Below are 18544 nucleotides of genomic sequence, written 5' to 3' on the forward strand. Positions count from 1 at the left end.
ATTGTGTACGCCCCATCAGAATCGAGCCATAATTTCAGCCTTGTGGTGAATGTGGCATTGTGTACCAAGATGTGGCTCTGCACCAAGATGAAAGCAAGACCGTGAACAAAAGCAGAAGGTACTGAGGTGGAAGCCACGTTGAGTGCCCTATACTGACAATCACTGGGCAGCTCCTCTACCCCATTTCCTTCAGGCACCATCAGTGTGAAAACATTACAAACACAAATGAATTTTCACAGCTATTACCATCATCCATGTCTACCCTCAATGTTGCTATCCAGTCCCTGCCCCTTAATAGCAAGGTCAACAGGCTGAATTGGATTGTGAGTGACTGCTGAATCTTGGTTTTCCCCCCAATCGTCCAGACTCATTTAAAATTCCAAATCTTTGACTAGTTCTCGTGGAAAGAGGAGGCTGCAGCGTAATTTAGAACTAGAAGTCTCAGGATAATGGGCGGGCCATTTAGGACAGAGGTTTTTGTTGGAATGCCCTGCTCCAGAGGGATGTGGAGGCTCAAGTCGGTGAATATGTTCAAAACTGAGATAGATAGATTGCTACGTATTAAAAACACCAAGGGATCCAGGGATAGTGCAGGAAAATGGTCATGATTTCATTGAGTGGCGGAGTGGGCTCGAAGGGATCCGTGGCCTAACCCCTGCATCTATTCCTTATGTTATGTTCTTACACCTCAATGTTACACTTCAATATTTCAGTCCCTGTCAATCTGTACGAGGGCCCCAAGCCCCCATTTGCCATGCTCCGTAGCGGACCTGGCCATGGCTACTGTCCTCTGAGGTGTCCAATCGCAGGTGAGCAGAGCATCTTAGCTCAATGACAGATCTTTCTAGAACAGTACAACCGGAACAAATTTTGAAGGTCACAATCCGGTTGAAATTCCCCCTGGATTTGCTGCATTTGGAGAACTCCGACTATCCTCCTGGAGCAGCAATTGGTCCATTTTGGGATGCAGGAGAGGAAGAGAAAGATTTACTTCCTGAGATTTAGCTCATGGATTGCGGAAGTGTGAACAGAAGTTCCACCAAACATCGTGGGCCAAAGGGCCTGTTCTGTGCTGTACTGTTCTATGTTCTAAATTGAAAAGTCAGGGCATCAGAAAGCAGCTGAAGACTCAGCAGTCGTAAATGTGTGGCCTACAACATGGACTCCAGAGTCCATGAATTCTCATAACTTTGTTGGCAACAATATGCTGTTACCATTATTCCAACACAACCTACTTGCCCCTAGTCAATACCTAACGAAAACAGACAGTAATTAGCAAAGGGAACTGAAGTCAGGTCCTACCTTGATTTCCTTTTGATCCAGCTGCAGCAGGTCAGAAAATCCCAGAGATCATAAAAGAAAGCACACCATTAAACAATAAGTTTATCTGCACAGGTATAATAACAAAGTCTCAAAGAGTCCTTACTGATCCACTCAATTACAATATAGCAACATTCCTCCCACCTAGTTAAAATAAGCAATAAATAAGTAATGAAACTGGGAAATACCAGTGTTCAGGATTACTTCTGGGACAACAGGTATAATTTAGCAGCCAATAAGTACACTAATGCATGAAATATCCCACTAAAGCCTGACGAAAAGGAAGGAAGATATCTCATAACAGAATACTGCTTACAGGGCTACAATGCTATCACCAGCATATACAGCAGTCTGCGTGGATTTCCTCCGGGTGCTCTGGTTTTCCTCCCACAGTTCAAATTAGGTGGATTGGCCATGCTAAATTGCCCCTTAGTGCCCCAGGATGTGTAGGTCGGGGGGTAGGGGGGGGGGATTAGTAGGGTAAATACATGGGGGTTACAGGAAAGGGCCTGGGTGGGATATTAGGTCGGAGTGGCGGTGCAGACCCGATGGGCCAAATGGCCTCCTTCTGCACTGTAGGAATTCGGTGAAAACATTCTCCCAAATACATCAGCGTGACAGGAAAATTAGAACCCATGTTTGACGTTACAGAATTTGAACATGTTCCGCAGAATGTTAGTACACTAACAATGCAACGAGAATTACAAACACCCACTAACATCCCTTCCATTTTGAAATTAGAGTGACAAATAGTTCTAAAATTAACCCGAGCCATAAAGAGTAATTCTTAGCACAAGTCACTTACTTTTGCCACTGAAAAATATAATGCTTTTAGGCCTCTTCACATTAACTTTGTCAGATATCTGGAAATAAAATGAAAATTTACCAGGCTGGCCTTTGCCAGAAATCAGACGTACAGAGCAAAAATAAAACTGCAATTCACTCTCATCTACTCAGTAAGAAGTCTCACAACACCAGGTTAAAGTCCAACAGGTTTATTTGGAATCACAAGCTTTTGGAGCGCTGCTCCTTCATTAAACCTGTTGGACTTTCATCTGGTGTTGAGAGATTTCTTGCTGTGCCCACCCCAATCCAAACGCCAACATCTCCGCATCATGGCTATCACCTACTCAGTAGAGAAAGAACTTGCTAAATGCCAGTCACGTTTGCATGCACTCGAGGTGAGGGGGAGAAAGTTCAAAGGGGATGTGAGGGGCGGGTTTTTCACAGAGTGGTAGGCGTCTGGATAAAAGCAAATTACTGCGCATGCTGGAATCTGAAACCAAGAGAGAAAACGCTGGAAAGTCTCAGCAGGTCTGGCAGCATCTGTAAGAGAAAAGAACTGACGTTTCAAATCCAGATGACCCTTTGTCACAGCTTTGACAAAGGGTCATCTGGACTCTACACATCAGCTCTTTTCTCTCCTTACAGATGCTGCCAGACCTGCTGAGATTTTCCAGCGTTTTCTCTTTTGATAGGTGCCTGGAACACGCTGCCAGGGGTGGTGGTGTAGGCAGATGATAGGGGCATTTAAGGGGCTTTTAGATAAGCACATGAATATGCGAGGAATAGAGGGATATGGACCAAGGGCAGGCAGAAGGGATTAGTTTAATTTGGCATCATGTTCGGCACAACATCGTGGGTCGAAGGGCCTGTTCCTGTGCTGAACCGTTCTACGTTTGCACTCCGAATACTCTCCTGGAGTAGCAATTGGTCCATTTTGGGATGGGGGAAAGAGGAAAAGAAAGATTTACCTCCCAACAGCTCATGGATTGCGGAAGTGTGAACAGAAGTTCCACCAAATTGGAAAGTCAGGGCATCAAAAAGCAGATAAAGACACAGCAGTCGTAAGAATGTGGTCTACAACATGGACTCGAGTGTCTATGAATTCTCAGTTTCAGGTCAAACCAGGCCAGAAAAAAAATCTCCTGCTGATAACTATCTACAGCTCATCTCCATGTTGAGCATCAGTTCTGAGAGAAGCGAAGGCATAAAATGCACTTGGGGTCTATTTTTGTATGTTATGGGACGTAAATTATGAAGTCTCAGATCTAAAGGCCATCTGTTATTCATTATCAAGAAAGAATATCCATCCCTCCAGCTTCAAATTCCAAATCAGAGCACGGTAACAATGGAAGATCATTCCCCCAGATGGGATATGTAATAATAGCTGTCATAGCAACCAACATTTGAAGTAGATCAGAGGGAAAACTAGGGTTGGGGATCTTTAGAAGTCTCCAGCAGACTGCAAATGTTCAGTTGTCAAGGATGCTGAGAGGAGTAGAGTTTGGGGAATAGGGGAGAGATATACAGATAAAACTAGCAAGTGGAGTTGGGTCAGATCAGCCATGATTTTACTGAATGCCAGAGCTGGTTCGAGGAGCGATGTGGTTACTCCTGCGCCTATTTTGTGTGTCCTTAAGCATCAGGGAGTAGCACGATGGTCCAGTGCATTGTTACTGGAGTTACACAGCAGGAGTTAGGAACATTCAATCCTGTGCTTCATGGCATCCGAGGATTTGAGAAGGGGATATCACTGAGCGACTGCCTGCTGCCACCGCAGAACAGAGATACCTCAGAAAAAAAAAATACTAAATACCAACCTGATGGAATACCTCTTCTTTAATGGCTGGAGGAGCACTAAAGAAATGGAGCATGTTGTTGGGCTTTTGGATTCGATTTTTGGCAGCTTGTTTCATATTCGTGAACCGGTTGTTTCGGTTAGTTGAGTAATCCTTGAAACTGCAAGAGCCATCCTCTAACTCAAATGACTGGCCAGGGACGATAACCTTCTGTTTCGATACACTACGGAAAGGGAGAAAAACAAACCTCAGCAAAAACACTCAAAACACCAGGCAAAATTACTCAGTCCAAGAAGCACGCAGACGACACAGGTCTCTTACCACACGTTTATGTGCTGGTCAAACAGAAAGTTTTCAGTGTTTAGGCAGGTGAGGGCTCGGTCCACTGCAAATCCATCCCCCATCTCCACCATGGCAGCTCCAGGTTTACTTTTTAAGAATTTAACCTACAGATAGATTTATAGTCTTTAATGCACAGGTGAACATTTGAAAAGAAAAAGGCCTAGAACTGGAACACTGGGAGACAGCAACAAATTATTTTTGTTGTGTGTCATCTATGCTATTAAACACACAGTACCATTAAATATTATTGCGTGTCTGTGTATGCGAAGTACCTTAAACGGGGAGGGGGCACTTTTGCGCAGTAACTTCCAGCTTGCTGTATGGTCACACAGCTTAGATGGAACTTTGCTCGTGGTACAGTGATGCCACTAGCCCAAACCTGAGAAGGCGAGAAAAGACCAGGGAAATTGAGAGCAGAAGCTGATTTCAGGATTCTCAATATTGGCCAATATTTAATGATCAACCATTAGCAACATTAGGGACGACATCATGACACGGCGGTTGGCACTGCTGCCTCTCAGCGCCAGGGACCTGGGGTTCGATTCCCGGCTTGGGTCACTGTCTGTGTGGAGTCTGAACGTGGGTTTCCTCCGGGTGCTCCGGTTTCCTCCCACACTCCAAAAGACGTGCTGGTTAGGGTGCACTGGCCGTGCTAAATTCTCCCTCAGCGTACCCGAACAGGTGCCGGAGCGTGGCGACTAGGGGATTTTCACAGCAACTTCATTGCAGTGTTAATGTAAACCTACTTGTGACGTTAATAAATAAACTAAACTTTAAATCAAAAACAGGTTACGTGGTTGTGTAGTTCATTTGGTATTGCTGAGTAGTGCAAATTGACTGCAGCATTTCCCTAAACACACTTCATATTGGCACAGTGGTTAGCCCTCTGTCTGTGTGGGGTTTGCACACTCTCCCCACGTCTGCGTGGGTTTCCTCCGCGTGCTCCAGTTTTCTCCCACACGCCAAAGAAGTGTGGGTGTGGATGATTGCCCATTGTAAATTGCTCCTTAGTGTCAGGGGGACTAGCAGGGTATAGGGCCGGGATGGGATTGTGGTCAGTGCAGACTCGATGGGCCAAATGGTGGCCTTCTCTGCACTGTAGGGATTCTGTTCTATGGCTAAAAGTACATCTATCACAAACTTGCCCAAGATCACACACAGGATCAGTAATATATAGAACATATTGCAGAATTTATGGCAGCTTTCTGCACTAATGAACACAGGTGTCACAGCAGTCCAATAGAAACAGCAGTGCAGTTTTAAGATTTTAAAGCCTCAGAAAATAGTGGGGAGGAAAGGGACTGCAAGCTTAAGAGCAAACAATTTCAGACTTTAAAACATAGCCATACATCAATAGCAGTACAAACATACCTTGTGCACGTTGCCATAAAGACAGAAAACATTGAACACTCTGTCTGGGTTCATCCTCTTGGCATCTAGCCCATACACAATCAGGACTGGACTATCAGCCAGAGGACCATAATCGGCATGTGCTAGAGGTGGTGGAGGAGGCGGCACTGGAGCACCATACTGAGGAGATGTGTAGCGCCGTGAAGGTGGACCCCTGCGAGGACCTCCCACTGGAGGTGGCGGTGGTGGAGCACCCATTCCCCTTCCTTCGTAATGATGTGGTGGAGCATAGTCATCGTCTTCATAAAAGCCATGGTATGATGAAGGAGGGTAGCCATGACCTGTGCAAAGCAAAACAAAAGCATGGTCAGGAACACTTAAGCAAGCAAAAGTGCCAATTTGAAAAAAAAAAAACAGAATCCCTATAGTACAGGAGGCCATTCGGCCCATCGAGTCTGCACCGACCACAATCTTACCCAGGTCCTATTCCCGCAACCCCATATATTTACCCTGCTAATCCCCCTAACACTAAAGTCAATTTAGCATGGCCAATCAACCTAACCTGCACATCTTTGGCATGTGGGAGGAAACCGGAGCACCTGGCGAAAACCCACACAGACACGGGGAGAATGTGCAAACTCCGCATAGACAGTGACCCAAGCCGGGAATCGAACCCGAGTTTCTGCGCTGTGAGGCAGCTGTGCTAACCACTGTGCCACCCTGCTCTTGACCCTTTCGGCTGGTTCTTTGAAACCACATGGTCACTATTGTGCATCAGCTTGGGTCAGTGGCAGTAGCTGTACCTTAATTAGGTAGCCATGGGTTTAAGCCCCACACCAGGTTGAGTGTACATAACTATACTAATACCAAGTTCTCCGTGTCTGCGTGGATTTCCTCCGGGTGCTCCAGCTTCCTCGCACAGTCCAAAGATGTGCTGGTTGGGTGGACTGGCCAGGGTAAATTGACCCTTAGTGTCAGGGGGATTAGCAGGGTAAATATGTGGGGTTGCGGGAATAGGGCCTGGGTGGGATTGTGGTCAGTGCAGACTTGGGTAGGCCAAATGGCCTCCTTCTGCACTGTAGGGATTCTGTAAGTAGTACTGAGAAATTGCGACATTGTCAGGTAGAAGATCCCATGGTACTTTCTTCTTTTAAAGAAAAGCAGGATACTCTCCGACAACACTCTCAACCAATTAACCAGTTATTGATCTTGCTATTTGCAGGATATGGTTCATACACTAGTTGCCCTGTGGTACCTCCAATACAGACATGAAGATACTTTATAAAATAAAATGACTAGAAATGCTGTTACATGCCATATGACTTTTGTCCTTGATTTGACCGAATGGTGGGACAAGTTCAATGGGCTGAATGGCCTACTCCTGCTTTCCTGTCCCTATGTACGTGCGTGCGTGCTTTTAATGCATAGGCAGGTATTTTGTTAATTCCCATGAGGTGTGTATTTAAACCTCAGGGGCCAGTGAGGATAATAAATAACTTTATTTTTAAACTTACAAAGTAGCTTGATGCGGAAGTGATTCAAATTGGAACAAATCACTCAGAAGGCAAGAAAATATACACCCCACGTACAAAATAGAAAACACAAAATCCATGACCTTCCTCTATGTAACAATGCTAGCACTTGGCGGCAATGTGTTTTGGGGTGATTGGAGGACAATATTTTTTTTTAAAAAACACTTTTTTTTTAAACGTCAGAGCTCCGCCTGTACCTTCTCCTAACCGATTACCAAGCATGTGCCAAACCAATCCGGTTAGAGCATCACAATCCACAATGGAAGACAGCCATTATGATCCCCACCAAAAAATCTGGGACATTCGGATCAACATAGCTAGCCATTTAAAAGTTAAAAGTCTTAACCATCTACAAACAATTAAAAATTTGGATTCTGGCTGAAGTTTCAACTAAGAATTAGACCCAGCCAATTAACTAAGCTCGAAGCTCTACACAACACTGCAACAAAACATCTTGAGGGACCCCAGAAGGTATTTAATGGAAAGACAGAATCAATGTTCCACAAATGAACACCAATATCCAATTTTCTTTAAAGACACTTTTATACCATATAATGGAAAATTAAGAACATTTAATCGAGGATATAGGTAACGTTTTACATAATATTGCGAGGCATTGACTAGAGGGCAAAACAAGCACTTTGCCTGGGGAGCCTGCAGTGGGACCAGTTTGGGCAGGAACTGAGTCTTAGACATGACAGTATAAAGAGAAAATACATCATAAGAAATAACACACCACACTTAAAGTCATTGAGCAATACAGCATGGAAACAGACCCTTCGGCCCAACCGGTCCATGCTGCCCTCCCAGCTAGTCCCAATTGCCCACGTTTGGCCCATATCCCTCTAATCCTTTCCCATCCATCTACTTATCCAAATGCTTTTTAAATGTTGTTATTGTACCTGCTTCAACCACTTTCTCTGGCAGCTCATTCCATATACGCACCACCCTGTGTGTGAAGATGTTGCCCCTCAGGTCCCTTTTAAATCTTTCCCCTCTCACCTTAAACCCGTTTCTATTTAATTTCCCCTTCCCTGGCAAAGAGACTGTGCACGTTCATCCTATCTATGTCCTTCATGATTTTATACACCTCAGTAAGGTCACCCCTCATTCTCCTGCGATCCAAGGAATAAAGCTCTAGCCTGGCCAACCTCTCCCCATAACTCAGGCCCACCATCCTGCCAACATACTTGTAAATCTTCTTTGCACTCTCCTATAACTAGGCAACCAAAACTCTGAAGATTTATTAAATCTCATTAAAGAAAAAGTATTCTGGCTGCAAGACAGTACTGACAAAAACCCCCCCATCATAACAGGATACATCAATTGCCAGTCGTGTAGCAGTGTTCATTAGGGCCAGTGAAGTCACTTGGATTTTATTTTTGCTTTTGCAGGTGGAAAGCTAAAGGTAAGCATTAAAGCAAAAATTGATCAGTCAGTTTTCGATCTTGCAAAACGGCTCTTCCAATATCTGGAATTAAGAATCTACTGATGACCATGAAACCATTGTCAATTATCAGAGGTAATGTTGTCCTTTAGGGAAGGAAATCTGCTGTCCTTATCTGGTCTGTGACTACATGCGACTCCAGAGCCACAGCAATGTGGTTGACTCTCAAATGCCCTCCAGGGGGCAATTAAGGATGGGCAATAAATGCTGGCCCAGCCAGCGACGCCGCACGACCCAGAAATGAAAAGAAAAATGCATTCCATCCATTCTCTGGTCCCCAAATTGTACAATACAACCAGCACCAGTAGTTTGTGCAGTGAAGCAATGTGCCACAGAGGTCCCCCCCCAGCAAATATCCTGCCAATAGCTAACACCTGAGGAGCTAAAAAATGGAGACAAATGGAAACACTTAACTCTACTAGAACTTACAAATCATTTGGCAGAAGAACCATTTCAGAACATTGTGGGGCTCAGATTGAAAAGAGAAGCTCGAGTGTTATAATGCATAAATTTCGAAGATTTTAACTGGAACTGAACTGTTGATAATAACACGTGGCAGGGCTGCGTGCGAGATTTCATCCAGTGCAGTTAGCAAGCCCACCCACACGTGACAATGGTACAAAATAGCACATCATTCCTCACTCACTCCCCCACTTGCTGCAACACCACCAGAGACGGGCAAGAAACGATCCAAGGACTGCAGGCATTGATTTATTCAGCGAGGGAAAGAAGCAATTAAAAGTCTCTGGATCTAAAGCTCTGTCCAGAGTGCTGGTTATGTACACAGTTCCAGAAAAATAAAAGAGCGATTGAATGAGTGCACTACACTTAGTGGAAACAATGGGATTTTATTTTCAGGTGCTGTCACTCACCGAAGTTAGATGGAGCATCGCCTAGCAAGGCAGGCAATCTTGAACGTTTACTTGAAGGCTCTGGAATAGAAATAGAAACGCATCTTAACGAACAAATCGCATTTGGCGTGAATAAAAATGTTAAAAGAAAAAATAGTTGCACGAGGTCCCACTTTCAGAACTAGATTAAGTAGATTTCCCCAAGCATGTTTAGAGTTATTAGAAGTCAATTTTAAAAAAGTACAACAAGACCATAGATTGCATAAAGGAAAACAGAACTAATACATAAATGAATCTACTTACAGCAGTGCTAGGGCACAAGGTCCAAGTGAACATTATCTTACCACTTTTATGCCTCAACAGCAACAAATGGCAGTTTGAAAGATGGTTCTCCATCAAACATACGGTTGCAAGCTGACTCGACACAGGCTTGAAACTTCAATCCTGCATCATACATTTTACAGTAAATGAACACCATAGAAGCAAAAGATTACAATTAGAAAGAATTCTCTACACATCATAGTTCTTTATTTTGCACTTTAAAGCTTACAGCACACAGATGAAGTTACAGAAGAAACACATTTTTAACACTGAAAGACTGCAGGTCAGAGCATGTGAGAAGTGACTTAAGAAAAAGCTGTTCTTCTGTGTTTTGAACCCTCAAGTAGCAGCATTCCCAACACACTGTTGGTTCATTTGGAAGTTTGTGTGTACGTTTTCCATAGTGGTGTCCGCTGTATACAAAGTGAGCCGTGTCTACTTATTTCCTTTCAAACTAAACTAGTGACGATAGCTTATGCAAATGCAAATACTCCCACACAGCAGACACTGTGGGCCATGTTTCAGGACAGGTTCCAGAAAGTATAATAGAATTAGAAACTTGATAAATGTATCTGTGTTGCCGGTTGACTGATAGGACGTCATGAACAGATCCGGCAATGATTAAACTTGGCCAGTGACCATATCTGAAGTATGTTGTTGAATTCAAGATCAGTCAAACCAAAACGGCAAGATCAGTGCTTTGGGAAGATTTCAAATGGGTGAACAGATTCCACCGGGTCAAGGCCCCGCCCGCAATTAGTTTATTTTAGTTTGGACAGCACACTCAAGCTTGGGGAGAAGGAAGAATATCGGTCAGAGGTCTTACTCACCAATTTTCCCCCGCAACCTCTGCTAGAAATGAATAGGCCTTGGGCAAGGACAAGCTGCGATGCCGCTGCAGTGGAGTAGCCTGCTGACATTCGTGGTAGCTTTCAAGGCTCAAAAGCAAATAGCTACTTGGGTAAGAAGCATACTCCAGGGTGTACCTGAGGCTAATACAGAAGTGGGGAAACAAAGAACTGGAAGGAGAAATATATGCCTCAAGTATTTCCCTCCTAGACTTTAAATAATTTTCTGAACTTACAGATGAGCCACTATCCAAATATCTTGTATATTGTTATATAAAAAGGTGAAATAGGGAAGTGACAAATCTCATCACATCAATAAGCCAATAATACCATGAGAGCATGTTATTAAATATTTCTTCACTCCCCTGCCTACCAATACCCTCGAGATGTTTTAGAGGGACACCAAGTTTGCTTAGTTAAGCCTATATGCTCCATTATAGGCTGTCAAAACAGTTCTACATTGGAAGTCCACATGCCCAGAGCTGCTTGGCCGAACCAAAGGATTCAGTTCAGACAGTGCAAGGTCACTGTGCGTACTTGCCTGTGCAGCTTAACGGAAGCTACATAATCTTTAAAAGCATCTCGAGACAGAAATTATTCAGGATCTAATCTGGCATTACCAATCACTAACTGGCTGCACTCTCAAGGATGGAAGTCAAAGTATTTGACACATTACATATAGATTCCATTTCAGGTGAGGTTCTCCCCGCCCCCCTCCATTTGGCCTTGCAGGGCACTTAAGCTGTACAAAGTGATTGCCCCCTCCCCCTGACAGTGATAGGACGTGTTCAACATCAGTTAAAGTTTATTTATTCGTGTCACAAGTAGGCTTACATTAACACTGCAATGAAGTTACTATGAAAATCCCCTAGTCGCCACACTCTAGCACTTTTTTGGGTAAACTGAGGGAGAATTTAGCACGGCCAATGCACCCTAACCAGCACGTTTTTCCAACTGTGGGAGGAAACCGGAGGACCTGCAGGAAACCCAACACAGACACAGGGAGAGCGTGCAGACTCCGCACAGACAGTGACCCAAGCCGGGAATTGAACCCGGGTCCCTGGTGCTGATGGGGATTATTCATTTCCCCATCGCCCCAACACATATTCTTGTGCTTCCTCTGGCACCCACTCCATGCAAGCACAGGAGATGCAATACCTGCCCACTGACTAAGGTCCAAAACTCTGCATCTGGTGAAACAATAATTTACATCTACTTCACCCAAGTCAGCATACTGCATTCATTGCTCTGCACCGAGGAAACCGGGGGCCAATTACTTGAACAATCCTGCTGCTTGCAGATACAACCAAACTTACTCTCACACTTATCAATGGCCATCTCTATGCTTCCAATGAAGGTCACAAAAGCAGCAGCACTATATCTTTATGTAGGTTGCTCCCGTGCCGAACAACTTCAGACTTTAATTACAGCTTCCTTTCTCTCTCTCTGGCTACAGGTGTGGGATGACGTACGAGCATTGATATTGGTGTGGAGAGCCAAGCAGGTCAATGCCCGGGTCAGGAACCACTGGAATAGTGTTGTTGGCAGGGTTGACACCCTTGATGTCCGTAAGACCATTAAATATAGGAGCAGAAATTAGGCCATTCAGCCCATTGAGTCTGCCCCGCCAGTCAATCATGGCTAAGTATCTCAACCCCATTCTCCTGCCTTTTCCCCATAACCTTTGATCCCTTTACCAATCAAGAACCTATCTCTGACTTAAATACACTCAATGACCCGGCCTCCACAGCCTTCTGTGGCAATGAATTTCATAGATTCACCACCCTCTGGCTGAAGAAATTCCTCATCTCGGTTCTAAAGGCTGAGGCTGTGCCCTCGGATCCTAGTCTCTCCGACTAATGGAAACATCTTCCCCACATCCACTCTATCCAGGCCTTTTGGTATTCTGTAAGTTTCAATGAGATACCCCCCCCCCATCCTTCTAAACCCTATTGAGTGCAGATCCAGCTCCTCATATGTCAAGCTTTTCATTCCTGGGATTCTCATGAACCTCCTCTGGACCCCCTCCAGGGCTAGCACACATCCTTCCTTAGCTACGGGGGGGTGTGTGTATTCTCGCCTGCTACGCCCACCTGTCCCCCACTAAGATCCTGGACTACTACAGTCTGCTGTACCGCTTTATGCTACCCTGTCACGTGCCTCTCTCCCTCCATCCTTTTAGCTATTCCCACTTTGACATTTTTGATTCCTTTCATTATGCCTCCCATTGTCCCACGTACAAACCACATCAGACATCTAGCTGTGACCTGTTTCCCATATAAGCCTTTTGCATATCAATCTAGTTTTCCCTACGCGTGTCTGTGTCCTGGTCCCTTCCATTCTGTCTCCTTCTTAAATTCTCATTCTCTGAGAAAAAGAGTGAAAGGTTAAAAAATGAAAGTTGTTTGCTTTCTACACAGGGGCATCCTGTTTAATTTTTTTGTTGTGATAATTTAATGGGTGTTGCAGTGCTATTTTACACATTTCATGCACCAGCTTAAAAATGCTTCTGGAAAAACTGGAGCTGTAATGGAAGGATTGTTGTTTAATGCACCCTCCTTTCACAGGAATAGGACTTCCAAATCATAGTTCTCAAACTATAATGTATAGAGTGACATGTTGCCCCAAGTGAGGTACAGAAAGCTTACAAAAATAATTAGATCCAATGAGAAAGCAGCCAGGATTTTATAAAAGTTTTGATTATTCATTCTCTTTTAGTATTTGATTGCTCTCGCGTTATCCTCACGTACCCTTAACACTGACTGGACGAGCACATAGATGACTTCTCCTGCCGAGGTGGCTGGTTCTGGCTGTAGAATGGTCTGCACAGTGGAAGGGACTTGTATCCTTCATAGATTCTCAATGTTTGGAGAACTTAAGCGGAAGATAGAATGCTGACTCTCAGTGCGCACCAGGTAGAGCGAGAAAGTGTCATTTTTTTGTTGTTGTTGTTGTTGAAGGTAAGGGTAGAAAAAGCTTTGAGAGGAATGATTTCAGTGTCTTCACCTTGTTAGAGGTCGGTGAGCAAGATTATAATATAAAACAGGGCATATTTGAGGTGAAATTATTCAGGTATTTCATGGTTTCGTTGACAAGCCTCCACATTCATTGTGTTTTCTTGTGAGTACAGTGGTGATCAGATGGATTGTCCCTCTCACCCTCCTTTTTGCACAGTACTAGCTACGTGACACGTCCAGCGATGGTAACGATCATCGTTATAAGTGTGTATAGAAGTGAACATCTTGTGTTGTAGTCAGTGAATAGAGACGGTTGAGAAAAAGCTGAAGGCTTGGCTGTACGAAAAGGATAAGCTTCCAGCAACCTTCGATTTCTGGTTAGGAATGGCTGGCTCGTTTAAAGAAAAATCCAAGATTCAGCACAACAATCAACATAAACAAACCAGAAACCATATTAGGATCTCATTTCCAATTGCCAGGAAGTTTTCAGCAAGGATTTACATTATTAATGGGACACTACAACTACGCCACAAACATCTACCACCTTCGCTTTATTTAGTTGGTATAAAGTCACAACATCAAACAGAACACAGCAGCTACTTAATCCCCGGTCTTCCCAATCTTTATAGGGACAGAATTGCCAGTTGATTGCAATTAAACAAGGTGATCCAACCCTAGAGTACGTGGCACACTTGCCTATGCAGAGAAACGTTCCTATGGCATGGAGATGGTTTGGTTCGTTGAAAGAATCAATCTAGAGGAGCAGATTTTTTAAAAGAATAATTAAACATCACTGTACAATCAGTATTATTGTGGGAACGTGGAAAGAGAGTAAGAGGCGAGGGGGAAAAAAATGAGAACTGAAGCTTAACTTCCTCAGACAAAATTCATGTAGGATCAAAAGATGCTTCTGCAAAGCCTCAGCTTGTACATAAAGGGCAGACATGAAAATAGCATCATACACACATTAATTTATAGGTTATATTTTCAGTGCAAAATTCTGGAAAATGACTGTTGATAGGTCAGAGGTGAATACAGTAACATTAATATTGAAACAGTGTGCAGAGTATCTACACTTTGAATAGCAATGAGGTGACAGGTTAATGCGCTTACAAATTATGAACAAGGACCAGGAATCCATGAGGAAATTGCTGCTCAGATTTCGTGAGAAGCAGCCTAGGAAAAACTGAGGTGATATTACTCACAGACCCACAAAATGAGCTCCCTCACTTCACAGTGCAAGTGAAATGTTAGGAAGATAGGAGCAGATGCTCACCAGATTGCTAGTCGTTAAATACCTCCAAGTATAATAACCACATTGACGGTGAGTTAAGGTTATTGTAGGGTTATTTTATGTTGCAACAATCAACTGCAGATTACTCAAAAGTTTATTGCTTAGTTTCAGATCAGCACAGTTGTCAGTGAATCCCAAGTCTGACCAGCCCTGTGGAAATCGCAAACTTAGAAGAAATATCGCAACAGAGCTCCTGGCTATTAATATAGGATTACAATGATCTAACCAATAGCTTTCCAATAGAAAGTATGTAGGGAGGTGACAGTCAGGCAGATAATACGACAAGACGCATTACAAGCACAAACTTTTGAATTAACACGTCTTGAAATCAATGCAATACATCAAACTTAACTGAGTGGCAGAGTCTTTTTAAAATTAATGGCAAGGTTAATAGCCAGTGCAACGATTGAAGTCTGAATTTGTAACTGCAGTTAACCAACGGTTAAATCAACCATTTGTTGGGAACAAAGGGGCAAATATATTAGAATATGTATTCCCACCCATGAAAATATTTACATTTTCATGGGTTCACAACTTTGAATCAGATAAATATGATAAACAGGATTCGCCTGTGTCTCTTCACGATCATCACAAGGATGAGCCCAGTGAGGTGTATTAATCAACGTGTGCCCGAACTGCAGGACACATCATTGCAGAACTTAAAACCAAACGGACTCATGTGGTTAGCCTGGATCCCTTTTACCATCACCCCACCCTCCAAGAGCAGCATTCTGTAGTGTTGTCACAAAGGTATCCACAATTAGTGAGTGTGAAATGTTTGGACAATCCATTGTAAGGTGGACAAGCACCCACAAAAAAAAAAATCTGCCTGGTCAAATCTGGGTTCCATCTACTGAACATTTCTCACTCCAGTGGTTATGAGCCTCACTGATGGCTGTAGAGAAACATGAAGTTATAAATAAAGTGAAGTACAACAACCCTATCAGCACAATATTCAAGTATATTTATTGGTTTGTGTGTAGTTGGGTGACAGCACCCAAGGGAGAAAACACTGTATTAACGTATGGCTCATTGCTGGGTGGGTCACTTTAAATGCAGTACGAGTATCTTAAAGGCCATGTTAGTGTAACTTCACTTGGAACACAGTTTAACAGATATATGAAGATTGCTGTGAATATATGAAGTATAATTATGCACAAAAGGTTGAAAGGAGACTTAAAACTGCTGTTGTGGGGACACCAGAGTGCGTGAATGACAGCAAATGTTATCACCTTGCTCACACCAATCCTAAACTAGGTTCCCCCAAACGTGGCGAGATTGGGTAACTCCAGTCCCAACATAGAACAGACCACCACGATTGCTCTTAAACCAGGGTGCTGGAAGCTTAGCTGAGTGCAGATTCAAGGTGTGACCTTTGACCTCCAACCACTATTAATGGGCCCGGGTTGTGACATCGTTGTCTGATGCACCATCAATAAACTTCAAACAGCGGCACAGAACAATTAAATTGATTGTGCATGTGGGACAAAGATGCAGCATTGCTTGCTACTTATTTGAATAATATATCTAAACAGAATGAATCTATAAATTTTTATAGCATGCTATTCTAGGACTAAAGATAATGAACTAAGGGCAATCAGGCTCCTTCTGGTGTCTCAGGAGGAAGATTACAAGGAGAGAATAAACAAACTAGGATCACATTCTCCGGAATTTAGATGGTCAAATCACAATTTTCAAGCTATTAAAGGGGAAAGAGCAGATAGAGGAAGTATTTTAGCTGGTAGGAGAGTCCAGGACTGTGGGGTGCAGTCTGAAAAAAACAGAGCCCCAGATCTTAGAATCCAAACAGTGCAGGTGGTGGCAATTTGGCCCATCAAGTCTGTATTGACAGAGTATCTTACCCTGGCCCACCACCCCACCCTATCCAATGGCCAATCTACCTAACCTACACCTCTTTGGACACTTTGGGGCAATTTAGCATGGCCAACCGACTTAACCTGCACGTCTTTGGGCCGTGGGAGGAAACCCGAGCACCCGGAGGAAACTCACACAGACAAAAAGGGAGAACATGCAGACTCCACACAAAAAGTCACCCAAGGCCAAATTTAAACCCGGGTCGCTGGCACTGAGAGACAGCAGCTACTAACTTTCAGGAGTGAAATTAGGAAGCACTTGTACATCAGTGGCTCAGTTTGCCATGCTTTCTCCTCCCATTCAGAAGGTTTTGGGTTCGAGGCCCACACCGTGACTTCTATGTGCGTTCTCCACTGTCCTCGGAGCTGCTGTCTTTCAGGTGAGGGGCTAAACCAAGGCCCTATTTGCTCTCTCACACGAACGTAAAAGATCTCACTACACTCTTTCAAACGAAAAAAAAAAGGGGAGTTATCCTCAATACCTGGACCAATATTTATCCCTCAAACATCACAGAAACAGGATCGCAATCATTGGCAAGCCACTTTTCCAAAACTACAGTGATTACACTTCAAAAGTATTTCACAGGCTCTGAAGCACTTTGGGTGGTCAGTGGCCACGAAAGGCACTACGTAAATGCAAGTCTTTCTTTTCCCGACAAAGCAGTAGAAGCTTGGAACTCTTCTGCAAATAGGAACCGATTCTAGATCTGGCAAATAATTATACATTAGAGGTACTATATAAAAGCAAGTGTCAAATGTGACAAATTAAATGCAGGAAGGCATTCTTCTCCGTCCCTTTCCTGTCCGCAGGCACTGTGTTGGCAGATCAACCATGATCGCACTGAATGGTGGATCAGGCAAGGGGCTAAATTATCGATTCCTAGTCCTAAGATGCATTGCCTAGTATAAGTCGCATGTTTTTGGACCGTGTGAGGAAAGTCACAGAGACAAAAGTGAGAACATGCAAGCTCCACACAGAGTCACCCAAGGCCAGATTTAAACCCAAGTCCCTCGTACAAGTTTGCATGTACTTGTAGTTTAACTTGAGTTAAAATATATTAGTTAATTCCTCAACCTGGGCACATAAATTAGAGCTAGAAATCTCCAGTTAGAAAAGTGATAAAAACACCAGCATTCACATTCCCGATCATTTACCCGCACAAATTAAAAGGGTGATAAGGAATAGGTTGAAGCTATCGACGCTTAGCTATCCAGTGCTGAACTATCCCTAACTACTAGTAACGTTAATTCCAGGGAGAGGCAAAACAAACAGCCAATTTCAGGAGAAGCGTCACCAACCCCAGAGCTCTTGCAGACTATATTAGCCAAGTTCTGATGAAAGGTCATCGACATGAGCTCAGCTAACCCCCTCAGAGCCACAAATACACAACGAGAGGGCGCCTCAACGAGATACCAAAACGCCCTGGAAACACAGAAGTCTCTGCCTGCATAAAGGAAAGGGACCAGAGAAGGGAACTTCTTTCCTCTCTGCATTTAACTCATCTCAGCCAAATTTAACCATGGTGTGACACTTGCATTTATATAGTGCCTCGAATGTGGAAAAACACGGTCCCAAGGAAATTCGCCAATGATCAGATACAGATTCACAGCACACCAAAGGAAGAGATGTTAGCAGGGAGGGACAAAAAACTAAGTCAGAAATATATAGGGTGGGATTCTCCCCCCAAAAAAATTCTAAGTGCCGAATTTGAGTAAAAACTGGAGTAAATGCAGCTGGTTTTTTCAGCGTGATTTTCAAATTGAATTTCCCACACTCTGCATCAGAATGCCTTACCGTGTCGTTAAAAATATCAGTGGAGGGGGGG

At 43.6% G+C, this 18544-nt stretch overlaps 1 protein-coding gene across 1 annotated transcript in view; it reads right to left on the reverse strand.

Moving 5' to 3' along the window:
* The window catches only part of LOC144511373 (heterogeneous nuclear ribonucleoprotein L-like), a 48512-nt gene that overhangs the window by 14142 nt on the left and 15826 nt on the right, over nt 1-18544 (reverse strand). The window contains exons 7-12 of the mRNA XM_078241669.1: nt 9446-9505; nt 5616-5935; nt 4224-4348; nt 3924-4125; nt 2126-2183; nt 1303-1323 (exon numbers count right to left, since the gene is read on the reverse strand). Coding sequence (XP_078097795.1) covers nt 1303-1323; nt 2126-2183; nt 3924-4125; nt 4224-4348; nt 5616-5935; nt 9446-9505 — 786 coding nt within the window. The remainder of the gene's footprint in view (nt 1-1302; nt 1324-2125; nt 2184-3923; nt 4126-4223; nt 4349-5615; nt 5936-9445; nt 9506-18544) is intronic.

The sequence above is a fragment of the Mustelus asterias genome, chromosome 24, assembly GCF_964213995.1.
Source record: "Mustelus asterias chromosome 24, sMusAst1.hap1.1, whole genome shotgun sequence".
Lineage (NCBI taxonomy): Eukaryota > Metazoa > Chordata > Chondrichthyes > Carcharhiniformes > Triakidae > Mustelus > Mustelus asterias.